This window comes from Bos mutus, chromosome 7, assembly GCF_027580195.1.
Source record: "Bos mutus isolate GX-2022 chromosome 7, NWIPB_WYAK_1.1, whole genome shotgun sequence".
Lineage (NCBI taxonomy): Eukaryota > Metazoa > Chordata > Mammalia > Artiodactyla > Bovidae > Bos > Bos mutus.
The window spans coordinates 62,625,951-62,649,914 of record NC_091623.1 but is presented as its reverse complement, the minus strand read 5'-3'; the positions used below and the strand labels follow the sequence as shown (position 1 = coordinate 62,649,914).

Below are 23,964 nucleotides of genomic sequence, written 5' to 3'. Positions count from 1 at the left end.
CAATGTAGGAGACCTGGGTTTGATTCCTGGGTCGGGAAGATCCCCTGGAGAAGGAAATGGCAACCCACTCCAGTACTCTTGCCTAGAGAATCCCATGGACAGAGAAGCCTGGTAGGCTACAGTCCATGTGGTTGCAAAGAGTCAGACACAACTTCACTTTCACTTTCAAAATTCACAAAAGAAAAAGAATTCTGTTCCTTGTTCAAGTTTTACTGAATCTCAACCTAATATGAATAGGATATATTACCATAAAGTGACAAATACAGGTCACATTAATGAATTATCGGTAGAGCACAAAATAACTGCTGAGAACTTAAATGTATGAATAGAAAAAACTACAGGCATCTTATAGAGAAAAATAGGAGTAGTATATAAATGAGGGATATGAGATAATGCTTATTTTTAAAAGACTATTAAGGATATCCAGATAGGATAAAAAATTGAAAACAAATGTTTATCCACTTTTAGTTCTTATGCCCCAAATGAACACTACTTAATGATTTAAAAATCAAATGAATCGCTACAACAGACAGAACTTTAGTGAATTTTACTGAAACTTTAGTGAAAATTAAAATTACAGATCTAATAAGATTCTAGAAGACAAAATACAGAGAAGAAATGTTCACTGAAGTAGTAGGGTAGAGAAAGATGATAGATTATGGTACTCATAACGGGGGACATGTACAAAGAGAAGCTAATTTGCCCCAGTGAAGCAAAGAGAGTCTAAGTTTTCAAAAGTAGGTCAGGAGTCATATAGGACTATAAACTGACAGACTAATTCAAGGTCCATAAGTGGTTGGTTACCCCTACATTCTACCCCATCTTCCTGCAGAGTAACTAATGACAGGAAAGCAGAGGAAGCAACTGACCTGCCTGGGGAAATGACATCCCCAAACCCTCCTTGATATTTGAATCTTTCATAGTACATAAATACATAGATAGTAAATTTTGTGGTATTAAAATTTCATGGCAGAGGCAGCAATTATGGGGGAAAAAATGTTTAAATATGCTCCTTCAGGCAGTGAAAATGAAAAAAGTTGAGCAACACTGCTGTAAAGTAAGGTTTTCCAATCTGTTCTCCCAACTTTTATTTTGGTTCCTCGCTCTCAATTCTTAATGGGCAACCAACATTTTGGTACTAATACATAAGTAAAGCCTCCAAGGAGAGAGGGACACAAACAAAGACAGAAATACACACACAAAGGACTCCAGAAGAAATAGGAAATAATATATTCAGAAAAAGAAAAGAAAAATATGAAACAAAGACATATAGACGATCAATTCAGGAATGTCAATTTCTAATAAAATAAACTCAAGAGAGAAAATAGAGGAAAATAAATTATCAGAGAAACTAATTTACCAAAGCTGAAAGACAGTGCTAAAATCATACTGAAAGGCTAAAGGAACAAAGATCAAGTATGAATTCATGACAGGAGATAAATATGCCCTACAAGTGATAAATCATGAAATAGCTGCATTAAGTACACTGTTTAATAAAATGGAGGTAAATAACAAAAGAAATACTTAAAGAGTTAAAAGAGGATGTTCTTCAGAAAAAGAATGGGGATAGGAGAGGTAGAATAGGGTTCATTTACTTTTCATATAATTTTTGTTTCTTAACCACATGAATGTCCTTTTTGATTAAATGAATGAACAAGCTGATCAACTCATTTTTCAGAAGTTTCTTCAGAATAATAGTGTCTACCATTCAGTTCAGTTCAGTCGCTCAGTCACGTCTGACTCTTTGCAACCCCATGAAAAGCAGTGTGCCAGGCCTCCCTGTCCATCACCAACTCCCGGAGTCCACCCAAACCCATGTTCATTGAGTCCGTGATGTCATCCAACCATCTCATCCTCTGTCGTCCCCTTCTCCTTCTGCCCTCATTCTTTCCCAGCATCAGGGTCTTTTCAAATGAGTCAGCTCTTCACAGCAGGTGGCCAAAGTATTGGTGTTTCAGCTTCAACATCAGTCCTTCCAATGTACAGTCAGGACTGATTTCCTTTAGGATGGACTCGTTGGATCTCCTTGTAGTCCAAGGGACTCTCAAGAGTCTTCTCCAACACCACAGTTCAAAACCAACAATTCTTCGACACTCAACTTTCTTTATAGTCCAACTCTCACATCCATACATGACCACTGGAAAAACCATAGCCTTGACTAGATGGACTTTTGTTGACAAAGTAATGTCTCTGTGTTTTAATATGCTGTCTACCATTAGGTTGGTGCAAACGCAACTGCGATTTTGGACCATGAACTTTAAATTATAACCAGGCTCAAACACATCTTTATTAATCAAAACAGGAACCACTGCAATCAACACATTTTTGCCAATGAGAATTAAGTTTGTTTATTCCTATACTGTAAAACTCCACATTTCAGGATTCAACGAACACTTGGAAAGCATTTTCTGCCTCCTGCTGGTTGTGGAAGCATTTTCTCTGCAAAAAGTTGTCAAGATGCTTGAAGAAGTGGTTGTCAGTTGGTGAAAAGTCAGGTGAAATGGCAGATGAGGCAACACTTCGTAGTCCAGGTCATTTAAATTTTCAAGTGTTGGTTGTGCAATCTGGGGTGGGCGTTGTCATGGAGAAGAATTGAGTCCATTCTGTTGACCAAAGCCGGCTACAGGCACTGCGGTTTTTAGTGAATCTCATTGATCTGCTGAGCATACTTCTCAGATATAATGGGTTCACTTGGATTCATAAAGCTGTAATGGATCAGACCAGCAACAGACCACCAAACAGTGACCGTGACCTGTTTCTGGTGTAAGCTGGACTCTGGGAAGTGCTTGAAGCTTCCTCTTGGTCCAACCACTGAGCTGGTCGTCATATAAAATCTACTTTTCATCACACGTCACAATCTGATCAAGAGATGGTTCGTTGTTGTGTACAATTAGAGAAGACAACACTTCAAATTGATAATTTTTTTGATTTGCCGTCAGCTCATGAGGGAACGATTTATCGAGCTTTTTTCACCTTTCCAATTTGCCTCAAATGCCAAATGACCATAGTATGATCGATGCTGAGTTCTTCAGCAACTTCTCATGTAGTTTTAAGAGGATCAGTTTTGATGATCCTATCAGTTGGTCATTGTCAACTTCTGATGGTTGGCCACTATGCTCCTCATCTTCAAGGCAATTGTCTCCTTTGCAAAACTTCTTGAACCACCACTGCGCTGTATGTTCATTAGCAATTCCTGGGCGAAATGAGTTGTTGATGTTGTGAGTTCTCGCCACTGCTTTAGGACTTATTTTGAACTGAAATAAGAAACTCCCTCATAATTGCTTTTTGTCTAGCATCATTTCCCTAATCTAAAATAAATATAAAATAAACAGCAAGTAAAAAGTCATTAGCAAAAAATAAAAATAAAGAAATGTACATTAAAATGATATATAACCACATTTATTTAAGAATGTACTCCAATGCCAAATAGTAAAGTTCAACACTGCAAAACAGCAATTGCTTTTGTACCAACCTAACACAAGTCTTGATGAAGGTGAAACAGGAGAGTGAAAAAGTTGGCTTAAAACTCAACATTCAGAAAACGAAGATCATGGCATCTGATCCCATGACTTCATGGGAAATAGATGGGGAAATGGTGGCAACAGTGTCAGACTTTGTTTTTTTGGGCTCCAAAATCACTGCAGATAGTGACTGCGGCCATGAAATTAAAAGACGCTTACTCCTTGGAAGGAAAGTTATGACCAACCTAGATAACATATTGAAAAGCAGAGACATTACTTTGCCAACAAAGGTCCGTCTAGTCAAGGCTATGGTTTTTCCTGTGGTCATGTATGGATGTGAGAGTTGGACTGTGAAGAAGGCTAAGCACCGAAGAATTGATGCTTTTGAACTGTGGTGTTGGAGAAGACTCTTGAGAGTCCCTTGGACTGCAAGGAGATCCAACCAGTCCATTCTGAAGGAGATCAGCCCTGAGATTTCTTTGGAAGGAATGATGCTAAAGCTGAAACTCCAGTACTTTGGCCACCTCATGCGAAGAGTTGACTCACTGGAAAAGACTCTGATGCTGGGAGGGATTGGGGGCAAGAGGAGAAGGGGACGACAGAGGATGAGATGGCTGGACGGCATCACTGACTCGATGGACGTGAGTCTGAGTGAACTCCGGGAGTTGGTGATGGACAGGGAGGCCTGGCGTGCTGCGATTCATGGGGTCAAAAAGAGTCGGACACGACTGAGCGACTGAACTGAACTGAACTGAACACAAGTCTATGCCAGAGTCATACTGTTAACATTAGCATAGCGAGTCTCTGAGGACACTCCCTTTAGAGTTTTGATATATAAAAATATGCACCGTGACTTGAAGTGTATCAAGTGAAAAGAAGGCAAAAAAATTACATGATACAGCTCTCACTACACAAAATTCTGTGTTATCATTAACAACCTAGAAGTAATAGTACTTGCTCTCTAGCCCCTTTAATGATTATTCCCTACTGATGAATAGTAAGAAAGGCAAGTATTTTCAGTCATCTGACCCTTTATTTTTCTTCATCTGTCCCTAGAGATGAAAAATTCATTTTACTTAGAAGGGAACTATGACATGATTTAGTTCTCATTGATATATATAAAATCTAAGTAAAAATCCAAGGACTTCAATGTATACATATGGCTGATTCATTTTGCTGTACAGCAGAAAATAACACAACACTGTAAAGCAACTATATTCCAATTAAAATTGAAAAAAAAAAAAAAAATCCAAGGACTTCATCTCTGCCAGGCAGCAATGCTAACTAAACACAGTTCTCAATTCTTTAGCTTCCATACACATGTGAATCATTTCCTTCCTCTTCCTTCTCAACTACCCAAAATTCATTAATCATCTCATTTCAAATAAACACATACTTTAAAATGCTTCTCATTATTTACAGCAATGATTTATGAAGTCAACAGAAACACTGAATTAGTGAACAATGAATCAATGTTCATGAGGAAAATACAGGGTCAGGTTCCTGTGATCCACTGGTCACAACACTTTTGTCAGTCTATCAGTATATAATCCTGTTTGATGTGAGTTTTTGTTTAAAGACACTTTAATATTCTGTTAATTCATTAATAATGAATTCACAGCCAACAGCACTATGATGCATACCTTGAAAAAGCTTATCTGACACATATTTTCTCTGTAAAGCACATCATAACCTTCTTGCACTTATTAACATTAGCTAGCATTTCAGCACTGTGCTTGTGGATAATATTTTTTTAATATAAATTTATTTAATTGGAGGCTAATTACTTTACAATATTGTAGTGGTTTTGCCATACATCAACATGAATCCACCATGGATGTACATGTGTTCCCCATCCTGAACCCCCCTCCCACATCCTTCCCCATACCATCCCTCTGGGTCATCCCAGTGCACCAGCCCCGAGCACCCTGTCTCATGCATTGAACCTGGACTGGCAATTCATTTCACATATGATAATAAACATGTTTCAATGCCATTCTCCCAAATCATCCCACCCTTGCCCTCTCCCACAGAGTCCAAAAGACTGTTCTATACACCTGTGTCTCTTTTACTGTCTCGCATACAGGGTTATTGTTACCATCTTTCTAAATTCCATATATATGCGTTATTATACTCTATTGGTGTTTTTCTTTCTGGCTTACTTCACTCTGTATAATACGCTCCAGTTTCATCCACCTCATTAGAACTGATTCAAAAGCATTCTTTTTAATGGCTGCGTAATATTCCATTGTATATATGTACCACAGCTTTCTTATCCATTCATCTGCTGATGGACATCTAGGTTGCTTCCATGTCCTGGCTATTATAAACAGTACTGTGATGAACATTTGGGTACACGTGTGTCTTTCAATTCTGGTTTCCTTGGTGTGTATGTCCAGCAGTGGGATTTCTGGGTCATATGGCAGTTCGATTTCCAGTTTTTTAAGGAATCTACACATTGTTCTCCATAGCGACTGTACCAGTTTGCACTCCCACCAACAGCGTAAGAGGGTTCCCTTTTCTCCACACCTTCTCCAGCATGTATTACTTGTAGACTTTTGGATAGCAGCCATTCTGACTGGCGTGAGATGGTTCCTCATTGTGGTTTTGATTTGCATTTCTCTGATGGTAAGTGATGTTGAGCATCTTTTCATGTGTTTGTTAGCCATCTGTATGTCTTCTTTGGAGAAATGTCTGTTTAGTTCTTTGGCCTACTTTTCGATTGGGTCTTTTATTTTTCTGGAATTGAGCTGCAGGAATTGCTTATATAATTTTGAGATTAATTCTTTGTCAGTTGCTTCATTTGCTATTATTTTCTCCCATTCTGAAGGCTGTCTTTTCACTTTTCTTATAGTTTTCTTCGTTGTGCAAAAGCTTTTAATTAGGTCCCATTTGTTTATTTTTTATTTTATTTCCAATACTCTGAGAGTTGGGTCATAGAGGATCCTGCTGTGATGTATGTCAAGAGAGTGTTTTGCCTATGTTTTCCTCTAGGAATTTTATAGTTTCTGGTCTTACGTTTAGATCTTTAATCCATTTTGAGTTTACTTTTGTGTATCGTGTTAGAAAGTGTTCTAGTTTCATTCTTTTACAAGTGGTTGACCAGTTTTCCCAGCACCACTTGTTAAAGAGATTGTCTTTTCTCCATTGTATATTCTTGCCTCCTTTGTCAAAGATAAGGTGTCCATAGGTGTGTCGATTTATCTTTGGGCTTTCTGTTTTGTTCCATTGATCTATATTTCTGTCTTTGTGCCAGTACCATACTGTCTTGATGACTGTGGCTTTGTAGTAGAGACTGAAGTCAGGCAGATTGATTCCTCCAGTTCCATTCTTCATTCTCAAGACTGCTTTGGCTATTCAAGGTTTTTTGTATTTCCATACAAATTGTGAAATTATTTGTTCTAGTTCTCTGAAAAATACCATTGGTAGCTTGATAGGGATTGCATTGAATCTATAAATTGCTTTGGGTAGTATACTCATTTTCACTATATTGATTCTTCTGATCCATGAACATGGTATATTTCTCTATCTATCTGTGTCATCTTTGATTTCTTTCATCAGTGTTTTATAGTTTTCTATATATAGGTCTTTTGTTTCTTTAGGTAGATTTATTACTAAGTATTTTACTCTTTTAGTTGCAATGGTGAATGGAATTGTTTCCTTAATTTCTCTGTTTTCTCATTGTTCGTGTATTGGAATGCAAGGGATTTCTGTGTGTTAATTTTATATCCTGCAACTTTACTATATTCACTGATTAGCTCTAGTAATTTTCTAGCAGAGTCTTTAGGGTTTTCTATGTAGAGGATCATGTCATCTGCAAAAAGTGAAGAGTTTTATTTCCTCTTTTCCAATCTGAATTCCTTTTTTATTTCTTTTTCTGCTCTGATTGCTCAGCCAAAACTTCCAAAACTATGTTGAATAGTAGTGGTGAGAGTGGGCACCCTTGTCTTGTTCCTGACTTTAGGGGAAATACTTTCAAGTTTTCGCCACTGAGGATAACGTTTGCTGTGGGTTTGTCATATATAGCTTTTATGATGTTGAGGTATGTTCCTTCTACTCCTGCTTTCTGGAGGATTTTTATCATAAATAGATGTTGAATTTTGTCAAAGGCTTTCTCTGCATCTATTGAGATAATCATATGGTTTTTATCTTTCAATTTGTTAATGTGGTGTATTACGTTGATTGATTTGCGGATATTAAAGAATCCTTGCATCCCTGAGATAAAGCCCACTTGGGTCATGATGTATGATCTTTTTAATGTGAGGTTGGATTCTGTTTGTTAGAATTTTGTTAACGATTTTTGCTTCTATGTTCATCAGTGATATTGGCCTGTAGTTTTCTTATTTTTGTGGCATCTTTGTCTGGTTTTGATATTAGGGTGATGGTGGCCTCATAGAATGCGTTTGGAAATTTACCTTCCTCTGCAATTTTCTGGAAGAGTTCAAGTAGGACACGTGTTAGCTCTTCTCTAATTTCTGGCAGAATTCAGCTGTGAAGCCGTCTGGTCCTGGGCTTTTGTTTGCTGGAAGATTTCTGATTACAGTTTTGATTTCCGTGCTTGTGATGGGTCTGTTAAGATTTCCTTTTCTTCCTGGTTCAGTTTTGGAAAGTTGTATTTTTCTAGGAATTTGTTCATTTCTTCCAAGTTGTCCATTTTATTGGCATATAGTTGCTGATAGTAGTCTCTTATGATCCTTTATATTTCTGTGTTATCTGTTGTGATTTCTCCATTTTCATTTCTAACTTTGTTGATTTGATTCTTCTCCCTTTGTTTCTTGATGAGTCTGGCAAATGGTTTGTCACTTTTATTTATCTTCTCAGAGAACCAGCTTTTGGCTTTCTTGATTTTTGCTATGGTCTCTTTTGTTTCTTTTGCATTTATTTCTGCCCTAATTTTTAAGATTTCTTTTCTTCTACTAACCCTGGGGTTCTTCATTTCTTCCTTTTCTAGTTGCTTTAGGTGTAGAGTTAGGTTATTTGGACCATACCTTTTTAAAGTGAAGTATAGCTGATTTACAAAGTTATATTAGTTTCTGGTACACAGTAAAATGATTCCTAGATATATCCATATAGATATACCTATATATATATATATGTGTGTGTGTGTGTGTGTGTGTGTATACACGTGTGTGTATATCTACATATGTATATATACACATTCTTTTCCACTCTGGTTTATCACACAATACTGAATATACTTTCATGTGCTATAACAGTAGGACTGTGCTGTTTATGTATCATTTTTCATACAGTAGTGTATATCTACTAATCCGAAACTCCCAATTTTATCCTTCCCCTCTATCTTTTCTCTTTGTTAACTGTAAATTTGTTTTCTGTCCATGAATGTGTTTCTCTTTTGTAAACAAGTTCATTTGTGACATATTTTAGATTCCAGATATAAGTGATATCACATGATATTTACCTTTCTCTGACTTACTTCACTTTGTATGATAATCTCTAGGTTCATTCATGTTGCTGCAAATGGCATTACTTCATTCTTTTTTTCCTTTACAAGCAATATTACTGTGTATATATACCACATCTTCTTTATCCATTCATCTATCTATGGACATTTAGATGTTTCTATCCCTTGGCTACTGTATATAGTGATGCTCTGAACACTGGGGTGCATGTATCTTTTAAAATTAGAATTTTCTCTCAATATATGCCCACAAGTGGGATTGCTGGATCATATGGCAACTCTATTTTCAGCTTTTTAAGGAACCTCCATACTGTTCTCCATAGCAACTGCACCAATATAAATTTCCACCAACAGTGTAGGAGGGTTCCCTTTTCTCCACACCTTCTCCAGTGTTTATTAAAAGCCTCTTAAATGATGGCCATTCTGACCAGTGTGAGGTAGTAACTCATTGTCATTTCAATTTGCATTTCTCTAATAATTAGTGATATTAAGCATCTTTTCATGTGTTTCTTGGCCAGCTGCACATCATTTTTGGAAAACTGTCTTTGGGGCCAATTTTAATTGCAAAATCACTAAAAAAAAAAAAAAAAGGTGCAAAACGCTTTGAAAAAAGCAGCACTATATAGATCATGAAAAGGACACTTGTTTATAAAACAGAGCTGAAACAAGGAAGAGTACTTCAAAGAAGATATACAACCAACCAAAAACCCACGAAAAGGTGCTCAACATCACTCATTATTAGAGAAATGCAAATCAAAACTACAATGAGGTATTATTACCTCACATCAGTTAGAATGGCCATCATCAAAAAATCTACAAACAACAAATGTTGGAGATGATATGGAGAAAAGGGGACCTTCCTGCACTGTTGGTGGAAATGTAATTGACACCACCACTACAGAGAACAGGATGGAGGTTCCTTAAGGAGCTAGTAATAAAACTACCACATGACTCAGCAAACCTACTAATGGGAATATACCATAGGAAAACCATAATTCAAAAAGATACATGGACCCCAATGTTCACTGCAGCACTATTTACAACAGCGAGGACACAGAAGCAATATAGAAGTCCACTGACAGAGAAGCAGATAAAGAAGTTGTGGTATGTATATATATATACATACCACATACATATATACATATACATGTATATATATACCACATACATACACATATATATATGTGTATATATATATATATACACACATACCACAACTTCTTTATCTGCTGTGGTGTGTGTGTGTGTGTGTGTGTGTGTATACATATATATATGTGCATGTATATATACACATTATATATATGTAATATATATGTATATGTATATATACACATATGTGTATATATATATATATACACATATACATATATATAGGTATATATATATGTGTGTGTGTGTGTGTGTGTGTGTGTATGTATATAATGGAATATTACACAGCCATAAACAGGACCAAAGTTGGGTCATTTTTGTGATGTGAATGAACCTAGAGTCTGTTAAACAGAGTGAAGCAAGTCAGAAAGAGAAAAACAAATATCATATATTAATGCATATATATGGAATACAAAAAAAAAAATGGTACTGATGAACCTATATGCAGGGCAGGAACAGACAGAGACATAGAAAACAGACCTGGGGACACAGGCCAGGGAAGGAGAGGGTGGGATGAACTGAGAGAGTAGCACAGATATATATACACTACCACGTGTAAACAGACAGCTAGTGAGAAGCTGCTGTAGAGAACTCAGCTCAGGGTTCTATGATGACCTAGAGGAGTGGGATGGGTGGGTGGAGAGACTTAGGAGGGAGGAGACGTATGTATACTTATATTTTATTCACTTTGTTGTACAGTACACATCAACACAACACTGTAAATCAATTACACTCCAATTAAAATACACAAAAGGGAGAATACTGTCTTATTTGACGTCATCTGGTAATGTGTGTGTTACAGCACTCAAAATTTTCACCGCTCTGCACATGTCCACAAACGATCATATAATCACTCTGAGTATATTTTAGGTTTATAAATAAATTGCAGCAAGCAGACTAATTCACAAATACAGAATCTGTAAATAATGAGGATCAACTGTACATATTAAAAGTACGTCTACAGATAGATTGCTTAAAAAAACTGTGTTTCATCAAGTATTTTTTAAATATTGTAAGAATGTTTAACTGATATCATGCAGTCATTCAGATTTGCACAGACTGAAGTAAAATGATCAGATTAATACAAAAAGGAAAATACACAATCAGGACATACATTTACAATGGTTTTCTGCTTTTTTTTTTTGTTTTGTTGCCTGCACTGTGCAGCATGCGGAATCTGTGTTCCCTCATGAGGGATCAAACCCAAGCCCTTAGCAGTGAGAGCATAGAGACCTAACCCACTGGAATGGCTAGGGAATTTCCTACAATGATTTTATAACTCATACATGCTGTAAATTCCAGGCAATGTTAAAATTTTAAGGGGAGGCAATTCATACTACTTTACATCACAGCAATTATCTTGTAGGTATTTAACTCAAAAATTCATTAATCAAAATGCTGAGTTTAACCTAAGAGCAAAAACAGTTTTCTACCAGGAATGAGTCTCATGACAATATTTACTATTCTGGTAACCTCAGCTGGATCTATGATGACAGTGCTTCCTCAGAGCTCAAAAACAGACTCTTGGCCTTTTGCCACAAAGCTTGTGACTAAAGAAAAGAAACTAATCCAGTAATGTAAGATACAGCTCAAAGTACAAGGGCAATGATTCAATGCTGGGTAATATCACAAAATGTGAATGTCAAAAAAAAAGGGGGGGGGCAGGATTCTTTTTGGCGATAAGCAAAAAGAATTGTTCAAAACATATAACAAACCCAGTCCAAAGTCAACGAAACATTGAATTAAACCATATTCATGCTCATTTGACAGCACATATAAACTGAAACAATACAGAGAAGATTAGCAAGGCTACCTGCCCAAGATGACATACAAATTCATGAAACATTCCACATTTTTAAAAAAACATACAATAAAAAATCATGTTGATACTATCCAAAGCAATCTACACATTTAATGCAACCCCTAACAAAATTCCAATCACATTTTTTCACAAAAATAGAAGAGACAATCCTAAAACTTGTATGGAACCACATAAAACCCTGAATAGTCAAAGCAATCTTGAGAAAGAAGAACAGAAGTGAAAGCAACATGCTCCCTGGTTTAAAACCATGTTACAAAGCTATAATACTCAAACAGTATACTAGTGGAATAAAAACATAAATAAATCAGTGGAACAGACAGCCCAGAAATATAGCCTTGCATATATATGGTCAATTAATTTATGACAGAGGAGCCAAAAACATAACATGGAGATAGGATAGGCTCTTCAATGAATGGTTCTCTGAAAACTGGACAACCACATGTAAAAGAATGACCAGACCTTTATCTTATACCACAAACAAAAGTCAATTCAAAATGGACTAAAGACTTAAACTCAAGACCTGAAATCATAAAGCCCCTAAAAGAAAACAAAAGGGGTAAAGTCCTTGACATCCATCTTGGCAATAACTGAAGATAACAAACCTTAACATGTATGTACTTAAGAGAGCACTGACATATGTAAGTTGTAAGGAAGGAGAGGGACTGGAATGAAGGCAGTCAAAAGGTACTACAAACTTCCATTTATAAGATAAATAAGAACTAAGGATATAAATGTACAAGATTAATATGATTACCACTGCTGTATGTCATATACGAAAGCTGTTATGAGTAAATCCTGAGTTCTCATCACAAGCAAAATATTTTTTAGAAAGTTCTTTAATTTTGTATCTATAGCAGATGATAATGTTCACTAAACTTGCTGTGATAATGATCTCATGATGTGTGCACATGCTTGTCACCAAGTCATGTCTGACTCTTGGCAACCCCATGGACTGCAGCCCACCAGGCTCCTCTGTCCATGGGATTTCCCAGGCAAGTATACTGGAGTCAGTTGCCATTTCCTTCTCCAGGGGATCTTCCCAACCCAAGGATCGAACCCATGACTCCTGCTTGGCAGGTGGATTCTTTACCACTGAGGCACAGCGGAAGCCATGAAACTATTAGAGGAAAATGAAGGCATAACACTCTTTGACATACATCTCAGCAATACCTTTTACAATCTGTCTCCTAGAGTAAGAGAAATAAAAGCAAAAATAAACAAACAGGATCTAATCAAATTCAAAAGCTTTCGCACAGCAAAAGAAACCATAAACAAAATGAAAAGATAATCCACAGGATGGGAGAGAATATCTACAACAGTGTGACCCACCTGGGATTAATCTTCAATATTTACAAACAGCTCACGTAGCTCTGTCAAAATACAAAGTGAAAGTCAAAGTACGAGTGGCTCAGTTGTGTCCAACTCTTGCGACACCGTGGACTACACAGTCCATGGAATTCTCCAGGCCAGAATACTGGAGTGGGTAGCCTTTCCCTTCTCCAGGGGATCTTCCCAACCCAGGGATCAAACCCAGGTCTCCCACATTGCAGGTGGATTCTTTACATGCTGAGCCACAAGGGAAGCCCAAGAATACTGGAGTGGGTAGCCTATCCCTTCTCCAGTGGATTCTTTCCAACCCAGGAACTGAACTGGGTCTCCTGCTTTGCACGTGGATTCTTTACCAACCGAACTATCAGGGAATCCCTATGTAAAACAAACAAACAATCCAATCAAAAAATAGGCAGAAGACCTAAAATAGCCATTTCTCCAAAGAAGTCATACAGATGGCCAAGAATTCTAAGAAAAGATGCTCAACACTGCTAATTATAGAGAAATGCAAATGAAAACTACAATCAGGTATCATCTCAAACCAACCAGAATAGTCTACAAACAATAAATGCTGGAGATAGTGAGTAGGAAAGGGAACCCTCCTACACTTTTGGTGCAAATGTAAATTGGTGGAACCACTATGGAGAACAGTACAGAGGTTCATTAAGAAACTAAATACAGAGCTACTATATGATCCAGCAATTTCATTCCTGGGCATATATCTGGAGGAAAACATGGTTCAAAAGGATACATGGACCCCAATATTCACAGCAACACTATTTACAATAGCCAAGATATGGAAGCAACCTAAATGTCCATCGATAGAGGAACGGATTAAGACAATGAAGTAAATACAGACAACGGAATATTACTCAGCCATTAAAATGAATGAAATAGTGCCATTTGCAATAGTATGAATGGACCTGGAGATTAACATACTAAGTGAAGTAAGTGAGACTGAGAAAGACAAATATCATATATCATATCACTTATTTGTAGAATCTTAAAAAAAAATGATACAAATGAACTCATTTATAAAACAGAAACAGACTCACAGACTTAAGAGAATGAACTTATATGCTACTGCATAGCACAGGGAACACTGCTCAATACTCTATAAAAACCTAAATGGGCAAAGAACATAAAAAAGAATATATATATAATATGTATATATATATAATATATATAGAACATGTATATATATAACTGAATCATTTTTTCTGTTCACCTGAAATTAACAACTTTACTCCATTATAAAATAAAAATTTTTTTAAAAAAGAAAGATACGTGGAAAATCTCCAAATACTTAAAAAGATTTTAAAAATTTATTTTTTAACATAACGGTCAAAGAAGAAATCTCAAGAGAAATTTTAAGATTTCTGAATTAAACTTTCATTCAATATAACAAAACCTGTGGAATCCAGCAAAAACAGTGTTTAGAGGAAAATTTATAGCACTGAATGCATATATTAGAGAAAAAGATAATTCGAAAGCAATAATCTAAGGTTTAACTTCAGGCAACTAGAGAAAGATGAAAAACACAAAACTAAAGCAAACAGGAAAAAATAAACAAAAATCAGATTAAAAATTATTGAAATTAAAGACAAAAATCAATAGATTAAAAATCAACAAAACAAAACCTGGTTCTCTGAAATGATCAAAGGTGCTTTGAAACTTTATAAATTTCTATCCAAGATAACCAAGTAAAAGAGAGAAATGACACAAATTACTAATATTAGAAATAAAAGAGGGTCCATCACTATTAACCTATGGACATCAAAAGTATAATTAAGAAATGATATGAACAACTCTATGCTTGCAAATTTGATGATTTAGATGAACCAGACCAACTCCTTGAAAGATACAAGCTACCAAAACTCACACAAGAAGAAATAGATAACCTGAGGAGTCCTATACCTATTTTTACAATTGAATCAATAATCAATAATATCTCAGCAAGCCAGGAATAAAGAGGGAATTTCTTCAGTTTGATAGACAGTGTAAGAAACTTAACTTCATATTTAATGGTGAAAAAGTTGAAGCTTTTTCATTCAGATCTGGTATAAGGTAAGAATGACCCTTCTCATCATTGCTTTTCTACATCATACTGGAAGCCCTTGTTAATCCAGTAAGGCAAGAAAAAGAAATAAGAGGTAAACAGATTGGGACAGAAGACATAAATCTGTCTCTATTCACAGATGAGCAGAAAATTTAAAAGAAATGACAAAAATCTCCTAGAATTAATAAGCAGTTATAACAAGGCTGCATAATATAAAGTTAATATATAAAAGTCAATTGATTTCTTATGTATCATCAATGAACAGTTGAAATTTGAAATTATAAACAAGGTATCATTAATATTAACAACCAAAAAAACTGCCCTGAGATATTTATGTATAAATTTTTAAATGTATAAGATTTACAGGAGGAAAATCATAAAACTCTGATTAAAGAAATCAAAGAACATACAAATAAAGAGCAAACTATTTCATGTTAATGGACAGGAAGTATTATTACCGATAAGATGTCAACTTTTCCCAATCTACAGTTTCAATGCAATCTCAATCAAAATCCCAGTAAGTTATTTTGTAAATATCAACAAAATGATGTGTTGGAGATTTGATAAAGTTTGGAGAGGCAAATGATCCAGAATAGTCAACACAACACTGAAGGAAAAGAACAAACGTGAGGACTCATATAATCTGATTTAAAGAATTATTATAAAGTTGCATTAATCAGGACAGCGTGGTATTGCTGAAAGAAAAGACAAATAGATCAATAAAACAAAACAGAAAGCTCAAAAATAGAGCCCCTGAAATATACCTGATACCTGATAAATCAACTGATACCTGATAAAGGAATAAAAGCAATACAAAGCAAAGACAGTCTTTTCAACAAATGATGCTGGAACAAGTGGACATTCATACGCAAAAATATGCACCTAGACAAAGGCCTTATAGCTTTCACAAAAGATAAATAAATAAAAATGGATCAAAGACCTAAATTGTAAATGTGAAATCATAATACTTCTTGAGCATAACATGGCTGAAAACTTATTGATCTTATGTTTTATTTCATCATAAATTCAAAGATTCTAGAATATGGCTGAAGCAATGAGATCTCTCCTTTGAGACAGGTTTAAAAGAGGACACCAGATTTACTTTCACTGTGGTTTAACACAAAGAGAGAAAAATTAAGAATATAAGAGGATCAAAGTCGAAAACAAACGAGTTCTCTTATTGTCAAATTTATTAAATATATGACTTCCTAGCCATTTCCATTAAAATATATAAATATATATATATACACACACACACACACACACGACATGTCTACAGTTTCACAGTAGCAATCTTGCAGTATCACAGGCTAAAACAGCCTTTTACTTCAAAATGCAGTAACTCATATTTAAACAAACAATCCAGAAGATCCTTGACCCAATAAGGTGCCATACAAGACAAGCCAATGAACAAAAGTGAGGTACATAGACTAGTGGAGATAATAAACTTTAGGTGGTACACAGATACGTATTTTAAATTTTAATTATTATGCATTCATTTTATAGCTTACTTATCATAGCAAAGGATGTTGATTGCCCATGTAGGGTAATAATGCATAGTTTCATTTTTAAATACATTTATTTAGGTAGCAAAACAGGGTCAATTTAGATCTGGCAATACTATGAACATCAACTATGAATGACTTTTGAAAATCACTGATATAGGTTATATTTGGCATATATAATAGTGGTAACATCAATGTTGGGCATTCTGCTAAGTACTTTACATACATTATTTTATTCTATCTTTACAACAATCTATTCAATCATTACTAAATTGAATTCATAGATTTTATGTTAGAAAACTAAGGGTCAAAAAAAGGCTAAAAAATCCACCCAAGGTCATCAGGGATAATTAAAGGCAGAGCCACAGGTCTGTCTGTCAGATACTAACGTCTTGAGTTCTTGTCCTACGTGTTATACTATTTCTCTAGTGTAAAGGAGGAAAGACCGAGAATATAAGAGGACAAAGTAAAACTGAAGTGAATCTCTTTGAGACAGAAACACATCAGTCACTTAATGTGATTCCTGACATAAGGTCATCTGCAATATGTTTCCTTGCCTTAACTACAGTGCAGTTACAGCACTTGCTTGAGCTTCAGGGACCAAGCTTTGTTGTGCCAGAAGATACTGCTAGAGAAAGGATTAAGCAACAAAGTTATATGGAACATCAAAGTTCATACTCCTTATATCCATGTATATTTTTGTATTCCATTTATCTAAGAATGTGTGATTACCGTCACTTAACCAGTCCCTACATCTAGGAACCCAAAGACAAAGCACATTTCTGCTAAAACAAGGGTCTCTTCTGGTTATATCTGCTTGTTTAGTGGTCCAATGCTAGCAACCATACTACTGACTCCTCTCAAGTGTGCTTGAATTCCAAGCACTTTTGATATTTAATAATAAAGGAGTCAATAGCCTACTGAATTACACCCTCATTTGACTATGGGACAGAGAAGGTTAAAGAATTATATTTTATCAGAGTAAGTAAAGAAAATAAGTAAATTTTCCAGTGTACACCATGAAACAATTCTATATTATGAAAGGCTGGAGAAAAATGTACCTGAATTCATTTAGTGCATCAACTATTCGATTATATGCCAAACTCCTCTGACTGGCATCAGCTGATCTCCGGCTCATTTTCATAGCCTTGAAAGCAATCAAATAGTTAATTCTTATACTGACCATGGGCAAAATATGGGGAAAAAAAGTAAAAGACAAAATCACATATTTATTTAACATTTTACCTACCATTCTTAACTAGATATGTATAAAGAAGGCACACATATTTCTAGTGGCTTGTTTTTGCACTTTTGGTCATTAATGAGTATAATAAAATTCAAATTTTTCTGATGTTAGGCCTCTTAATTGAAAGAGAATATCAAAACACAAAGAAACTGACATTGACAGTTTCTGAGTTACATAAAACTTCTCTCCCAAACAGATCATAAAATGCTAACTCAGTAACAACTCCTGAGTTTCGCTAATATTCCATAAACAGTGGTTTTGTTAAGTAAATCCTTTTTTTAAACCTAAAACATAAATATTCTACTGAAAGATATCTCAAGTTATTAGTAATGTTTGCTTTCTTAAAAAGATATTTAGCCAAGGTTTAGAAGTCCTACTTTAGGTAGACAAAAAGATCAGAATATGGTTATCAGAAAGAACTTTGAAATTTTTAAAATTTTTTCAAAGATAATGTAATTCTACATTACTTATGTAATTACACATTAATTTTTTTAATATTCAAATATATATGTAAGAGAAGGTTAGACTAGAATCATTCATGTACATCTGAAAGCTTCATAAGGTAAAAGTGACAATTTTTGTTTTCACAAACTGCTGAGAGACTCCTAATTTATAAAGAAGTAAATATTCTTTGGCTAGAATTGACCAATATTCTTCCTTAACTTTATGAAATAAATTTAACTACATTACAGATCTCAAAAGGTAGTGCAAACTTTGAAATAACTCCCACAGTGCTCAGAAACAGAATCTATAGTTTTTCATTTAAAATATAAATAAGTGATCATTTGAAAACAGCCCTAGAACATCTTATGTAGGTATTTCAATGTTTACTATAGTCTATGATTAATTAACTATAGAATAGGTTCTATTCATTTATATGAAAGTATTCACTCAGCTCTTTCAGTTTTATAAAGAAATGAGTTGTTAAACATGAACAAATATACAGCTGCTATGTGCCCTTTAGGGTGCAGAAGGAACAAAGCATTAAAACATTTAAAAAGTAACCTCTAACGAGTTCTGTACTGCTTGAATATTTCAAGTTTTATACAAAGTTTAAACACTTTTCCCTGTAACTGAAATGTCAGTTCAGCCATGGCTTAATATTCTGTGTACTGACTTTGGCAAAAACTGACTACAAAAAACACAGTAGCAAACTGAAGAAAATGTCACGAGTGTTGAACTTCTGAAAAATGAAAATGGACTTTACTCATCGCTCACTAAAAAGGTATTGCTAATGATCTATTTGTCTTTTAATAGATTTGTTGTGAATAACTAACATAGTGCCTTCTTTAGAGGCACATGATCCTCAGGCACTAATGAGTTACTGAAATGCACCCTCTGCTTTCTAGACCATTCTAATTGCTCCTGCATCTCTTGTTTCTTTTACTAGTCTCTTTCAAACATGCTGCCATAATAACCTTCTTAGAGCACAATTTGAAGACAGTCTAACAAAGTCAAAAATCCTTGCAAGCATTCTAGACTCCTTGTGATCCGGTCCACATTAACTCTGTTAGCCACACCACCTACTACTACTTTTTGTATCCTTTCCTTTCTGAATTCTGTCACAGGGATTAAGAAATTTAGTTATGTTCAATGATTCAACTTATAGGAATCTCATAAAACATAATCTGGAAAATTCACCAAGATGTTAACTGAAGTGTAGCTATAGCTGAGAAAAACCAGATATGGCCTAATTAACTTAAATGGAGGGAAGCCACTAAAATATATTTAAGAACCATTTATAATGAGAAATGTACATGTTAACAAGGATGAATTTTTCAAAACAGGCACGTAATAAAAACAATATGAACACAGCACAGTCCCAATCAAGTAAAATACAATATGCATAGAAAAGGTCTGAGTAAGAGTTTCAGAAAAATGTTAATGACTTATCTTTGGGTGGCAAAGATAGCAATTTTCCCTGTTACTCTGTTATCCATTTTTCAAAGCATTGTGTTTAAAAAATTCTACAACTCCTTTAAGATGCAGTCCAAATGAAACATCTTCTCAGAAGGAAGTCATTTTTCTTCCCTATGAACTCCTAAGACACTTTGCTTTTCCTTCTTTTTTACTCTTATGTTCTATCTTATATTCACAACTTTCTTTACATCAATTTATTACATGCGCTATGAGCAGCATTTGACATAATTGATCACTCCTACCTTCTTACACCACTTTCTTCACCAGGCTTACCCCAAAAGTACTCTCTCTTGTTTTTCCTCCTACTTAAATGGGCAATCCTCAGTCTCCTAGCTAGTTCTCAGCTCCTCCAAATTTAACTACTGAAATGCTCCACAAATCAGGATCTCCTCTCCCTCTTAATCAGCTTCTTAGATTACAATACCATCTATATACTGGTGACTGCTCAGCTTGGACCCTAAACTCTAGACTCACAATTACTTGGATGTCCAGGAGGCATCGCAAACAAACTCCTGATCTTCCTCCACCAAACCCGTTCCATTTGTAGTTTTCCCATTTTAGTTCTGCCAATTCCATCCATCTTATTGCTCAAAAGAAAAATCCCAGTCCATCGCCATGATTCTTCCTTTTACAGTTCCAACTCAGTCCATCAGCTAATCTCATTAGCTCTATTTTCAAATATACCCAGAATCCAACCATTTCTCACCAATTCCATCATGAAACTGGTTTGACTACCCATCATCTCTCACTTGAATTATATTTCAATAGCCTTGTAACTCAGAGAAGGCAATGGCAACCCACTCCAGTACTCTTGCCTGCAGAATCCCATGGATGGAGGAGCCTGGTAGGCTATAGTCCATGGAGTCACTAGGAGTCAGACACGACTGAGCGACTTTGCTTTCACTTTTCACTTTCATGCACTGGAGAAGGAAATGGCAACCCACTTCAGTGTTCTTGCCTGGAGAATCCCAGGGACAGAGGAGCCTATTGGGCTGCCATTTATGGGGTAGCACAGAGTCGGACACAATTGACATGACTTAGCAGCAGCAGCAGCAACACCCTTGTAACTGATTCCAAAGCATCCAACTTTGCCCCTAGAAAATCTATTCTCCACCAGCAGTAAAAGTGATTCTCATGAATTATGTCATTTTCCTGCTCAAAACACTCCCATGGCTTCCTATCTTTCTTAAGTGTATATGCCCATGCTCGTACAATGGTATCCTGTAAGGCCCTACATGATTTAGTCCGACTTCTACCCCAGCCATTTTGGCCTCCTTACTCCTCCCTACCGATGCCCAAGCATCAGGCTTACTCCTTTGCCTCTACTTGTAAAATTCTTGTCTCAGATGGTTATACCAAATTTCCTCTGTATCTCTGGATCATATGTGACTTTATCAGGAGCACTCTTGACTATCCTATAAAAATTTGTAATCCTCCATCCAGCATTCCATAAAAACCTTTCTCTTATTTTTCTTCATAGTACTTATTACCATCCAAAATCTTACACACTCATTTATTTGCTGCCCCATGATCTAGAGAGTTGCTTTTTTTCACTCTTATCCTCAGTTGCTAGAACAGGCCTGCCACATTACAGGCCCTCAAATATTTATTTATTGAATGGATAAATGACCTTAGATCTTTTTTTAGGCAATAAGCTCCTTAAAAAGAGCTAAAGTCAATATTATGTGGCAGCCTGGATGGGAGGGGAGTTTTGGAGAATGGATACATATATGTATGGCTGAATCCCTTTGCTGTTCACCTAAAATTATCACAGCATTGTTAATCGGCTATACCCCAATACAAAATAAAAAGTTTAATAAAAAAAAAGAAGTGAAGTCTACTTTGCGTCTCCCAGGTCACTTTGTAGGGTACCTGCACAGAGTCTGTTAATTTTTCTGCCATGAATAAAGACAATGCTTAAGCAAAAGAATGAGAATAAGATTCAAAGGAAAATAAAAAATAAAAACAAACCATAAACGTGGTTATGCTTACCTGTTCTATTGCACTCTTTAATTTGTTCATGTGGCTTTCAAACAGAGGAAAATGTGAAAAAAAGAACTCATTAAATTTGTTACTTTCATCTTCATCTTTGGATAATGAAAAGATTACCCCAATTGCAATCTTCTTTTTCCTCACAATTCCTGGGTTAGGGCCACAGCTTTCATCTGACAGATTAAAGCTTTCTTCTATAGACCTTAAAAATAAATGTTTTTTTTTATTTTAAAAATATGAAAATGATTAAATTCACAATTCAATCTCCTTGGTAATTAAATGTAGGCAAGCTAAAGGTCTTGCAGTGTTTTATCAAGTAAATCTAAAAATTCGTATCAATTATGTATATCTTTGAGAAATATATTGGCTATTCCTTTATATTCATATTTTTGTAAGAAATAATAGAGTCAGATTGGAAACGTTTTTGTTCAATTATGGAAACAGTGACAGACTTAAATTTTGGGGGGCTCCAAAATCGCTGCAGATGGTGACTGTAGCCATGAAATTAAAAGACGCTTGCTCCTTGGAAGAAAAGTTATGACCAACCTAGATAGCATATTCAAAAGCAGAGACATTACTTTGCCAACAAAGGTCCATCTAGTCAAAGCTATGGTTTTTCCAGTAGTCGTGTATGGATGTGAGAGTTGGACTATAAAGAAAGTTGAGTGCTGAAGAATTGATGCTTTTGAACTGTGGTGTTGGAGAAGACTCTTCAGAGTCCTTGGACTGCAGGGAGATCAAACCAGTCCATCCTAAAGGAAATCAGTCCTGAATATTCATTGGTAGGACTGATGCTGATGCTGACACTCCAACAGTTTGGCCAGCTGATGCAAAGAACTGACTCATTGGAAAAGACCCTGATGCTAGGAAAGACTGAAGGCGGGAGGAGAAGGGGGTGACAGGATGATATAGTTGGATGGCATCACCAACTCAATGGACATGAATTTGAGTAAACTCTGGCAGTTGGTGATAGAGAGGCCTGGCATGCTGCAGTCCATGGGGTCCCAAAGAGTCAGACACAACTGAGCGACTGAACTGAACTGAACTGAAAAAAAGTAAGTAACCCCAGTGTAAAACCAACCTAAAAGAGCCTGAATTTCAAGGTTTATAGAAGAGTCTAATCTCTTCACTGTTCTAGAATCTACTTCTCCCTTTTGATTCCAGAAGTAAAGTCAAAGATGAAGGAATAAAGGGAGCGAATAAAAAAGGAATCAAGCTTCATCATCTTTACTTATACTTAACACAGATTTAAAAAAAAATTTTCAAGAATGAATGAATTTGCCTGAATAGAAACATGAAAAACTAGAATATCAAAGCATGCAATAAATGGATCAATGACCAAAACAGAAGAGTTAAAACTATAAAACCCTTAAAAGAATATATAGGATAAAATCTTCATGACACTGGATTTGGCAGTGATTTCTTGCCTGGAAAATCCCATGGATGGAGGAGCCTGGAAGGCTACAGTCCATGGGGTCGCTGAGGGTTGGACACAACTGAGCGACTTCACTTTCACATTCTTGGATGACACCAAAAGTAAAGCAGCAAAGGAAAAAAATAAATCCGGCGACACAGAAATTAAGAACTGCCATGTATCTAAAGTGGTTTCCCAGGTGGCTCAGTGATAAAGAATCTGCCTGCCAGTGCAGGAGATGTAGCTTCAATCCCTGGGTCAGGAAGATCTCCTGGAGGAGGGAATGGCAATCCACTCCAGTATTCTCGCCTGGGAAATCTCACGGACAGAGGAGCCTGGCGGGCTACAGTCCATAGGGTCACAGAGTCCAGGGTCAGATACGACTGACTGAACACAAACGCACGTGTACCAAAAGACGTATCAACAAAATAAAAAGGCAACCAATAGAATGGTATAAAATATTTCAAAACATGTATCTGATAAGGGATTGATATTCAGAAGTATACAAAGAACTGCTACAACAATACATCTGATTACAAAATGAGTAAAACACCTGAACAGACATATCTCCAAAGAAAACATACACACGGCCAATAAGCATATGAAAACATCATCACTAGCTATTCAGTTCAGTTCAGTTCAGTT

The 23,964-nt window shown here is 35.8% G+C and overlaps 1 protein-coding gene and 1 non-coding gene across 3 annotated transcripts in view; one reads left to right on the top strand and one right to left on the bottom strand.

Moving 5' to 3' along the window:
- The window catches only part of FNIP1 (folliculin interacting protein 1), a 121,487-nt gene that overhangs the window by 23,199 nt on the left and 74,324 nt on the right, over window positions 1-23,964 (bottom strand). For both annotated transcript variants that reach the window (XM_005888378.3, XM_005888379.3), the window contains 2 exons: window positions 21,906-22,107; window positions 17,809-17,894 (listed from right to left, as the gene is read on the bottom strand). In XM_005888378.3, coding sequence (XP_005888440.2) covers window positions 17,809-17,894; window positions 21,906-22,107 — 288 coding nt within the window. The remainder of the gene's footprint in view (window positions 1-17,808; window positions 17,895-21,905; window positions 22,108-23,964) is intronic.
- LOC138988668 (U6 spliceosomal RNA) lies at window positions 11,788-11,889 on the top strand. Its single transcript, XR_011464940.1, has one exon. It is a non-coding gene; the product is annotated as a U6 spliceosomal RNA (small nuclear RNA).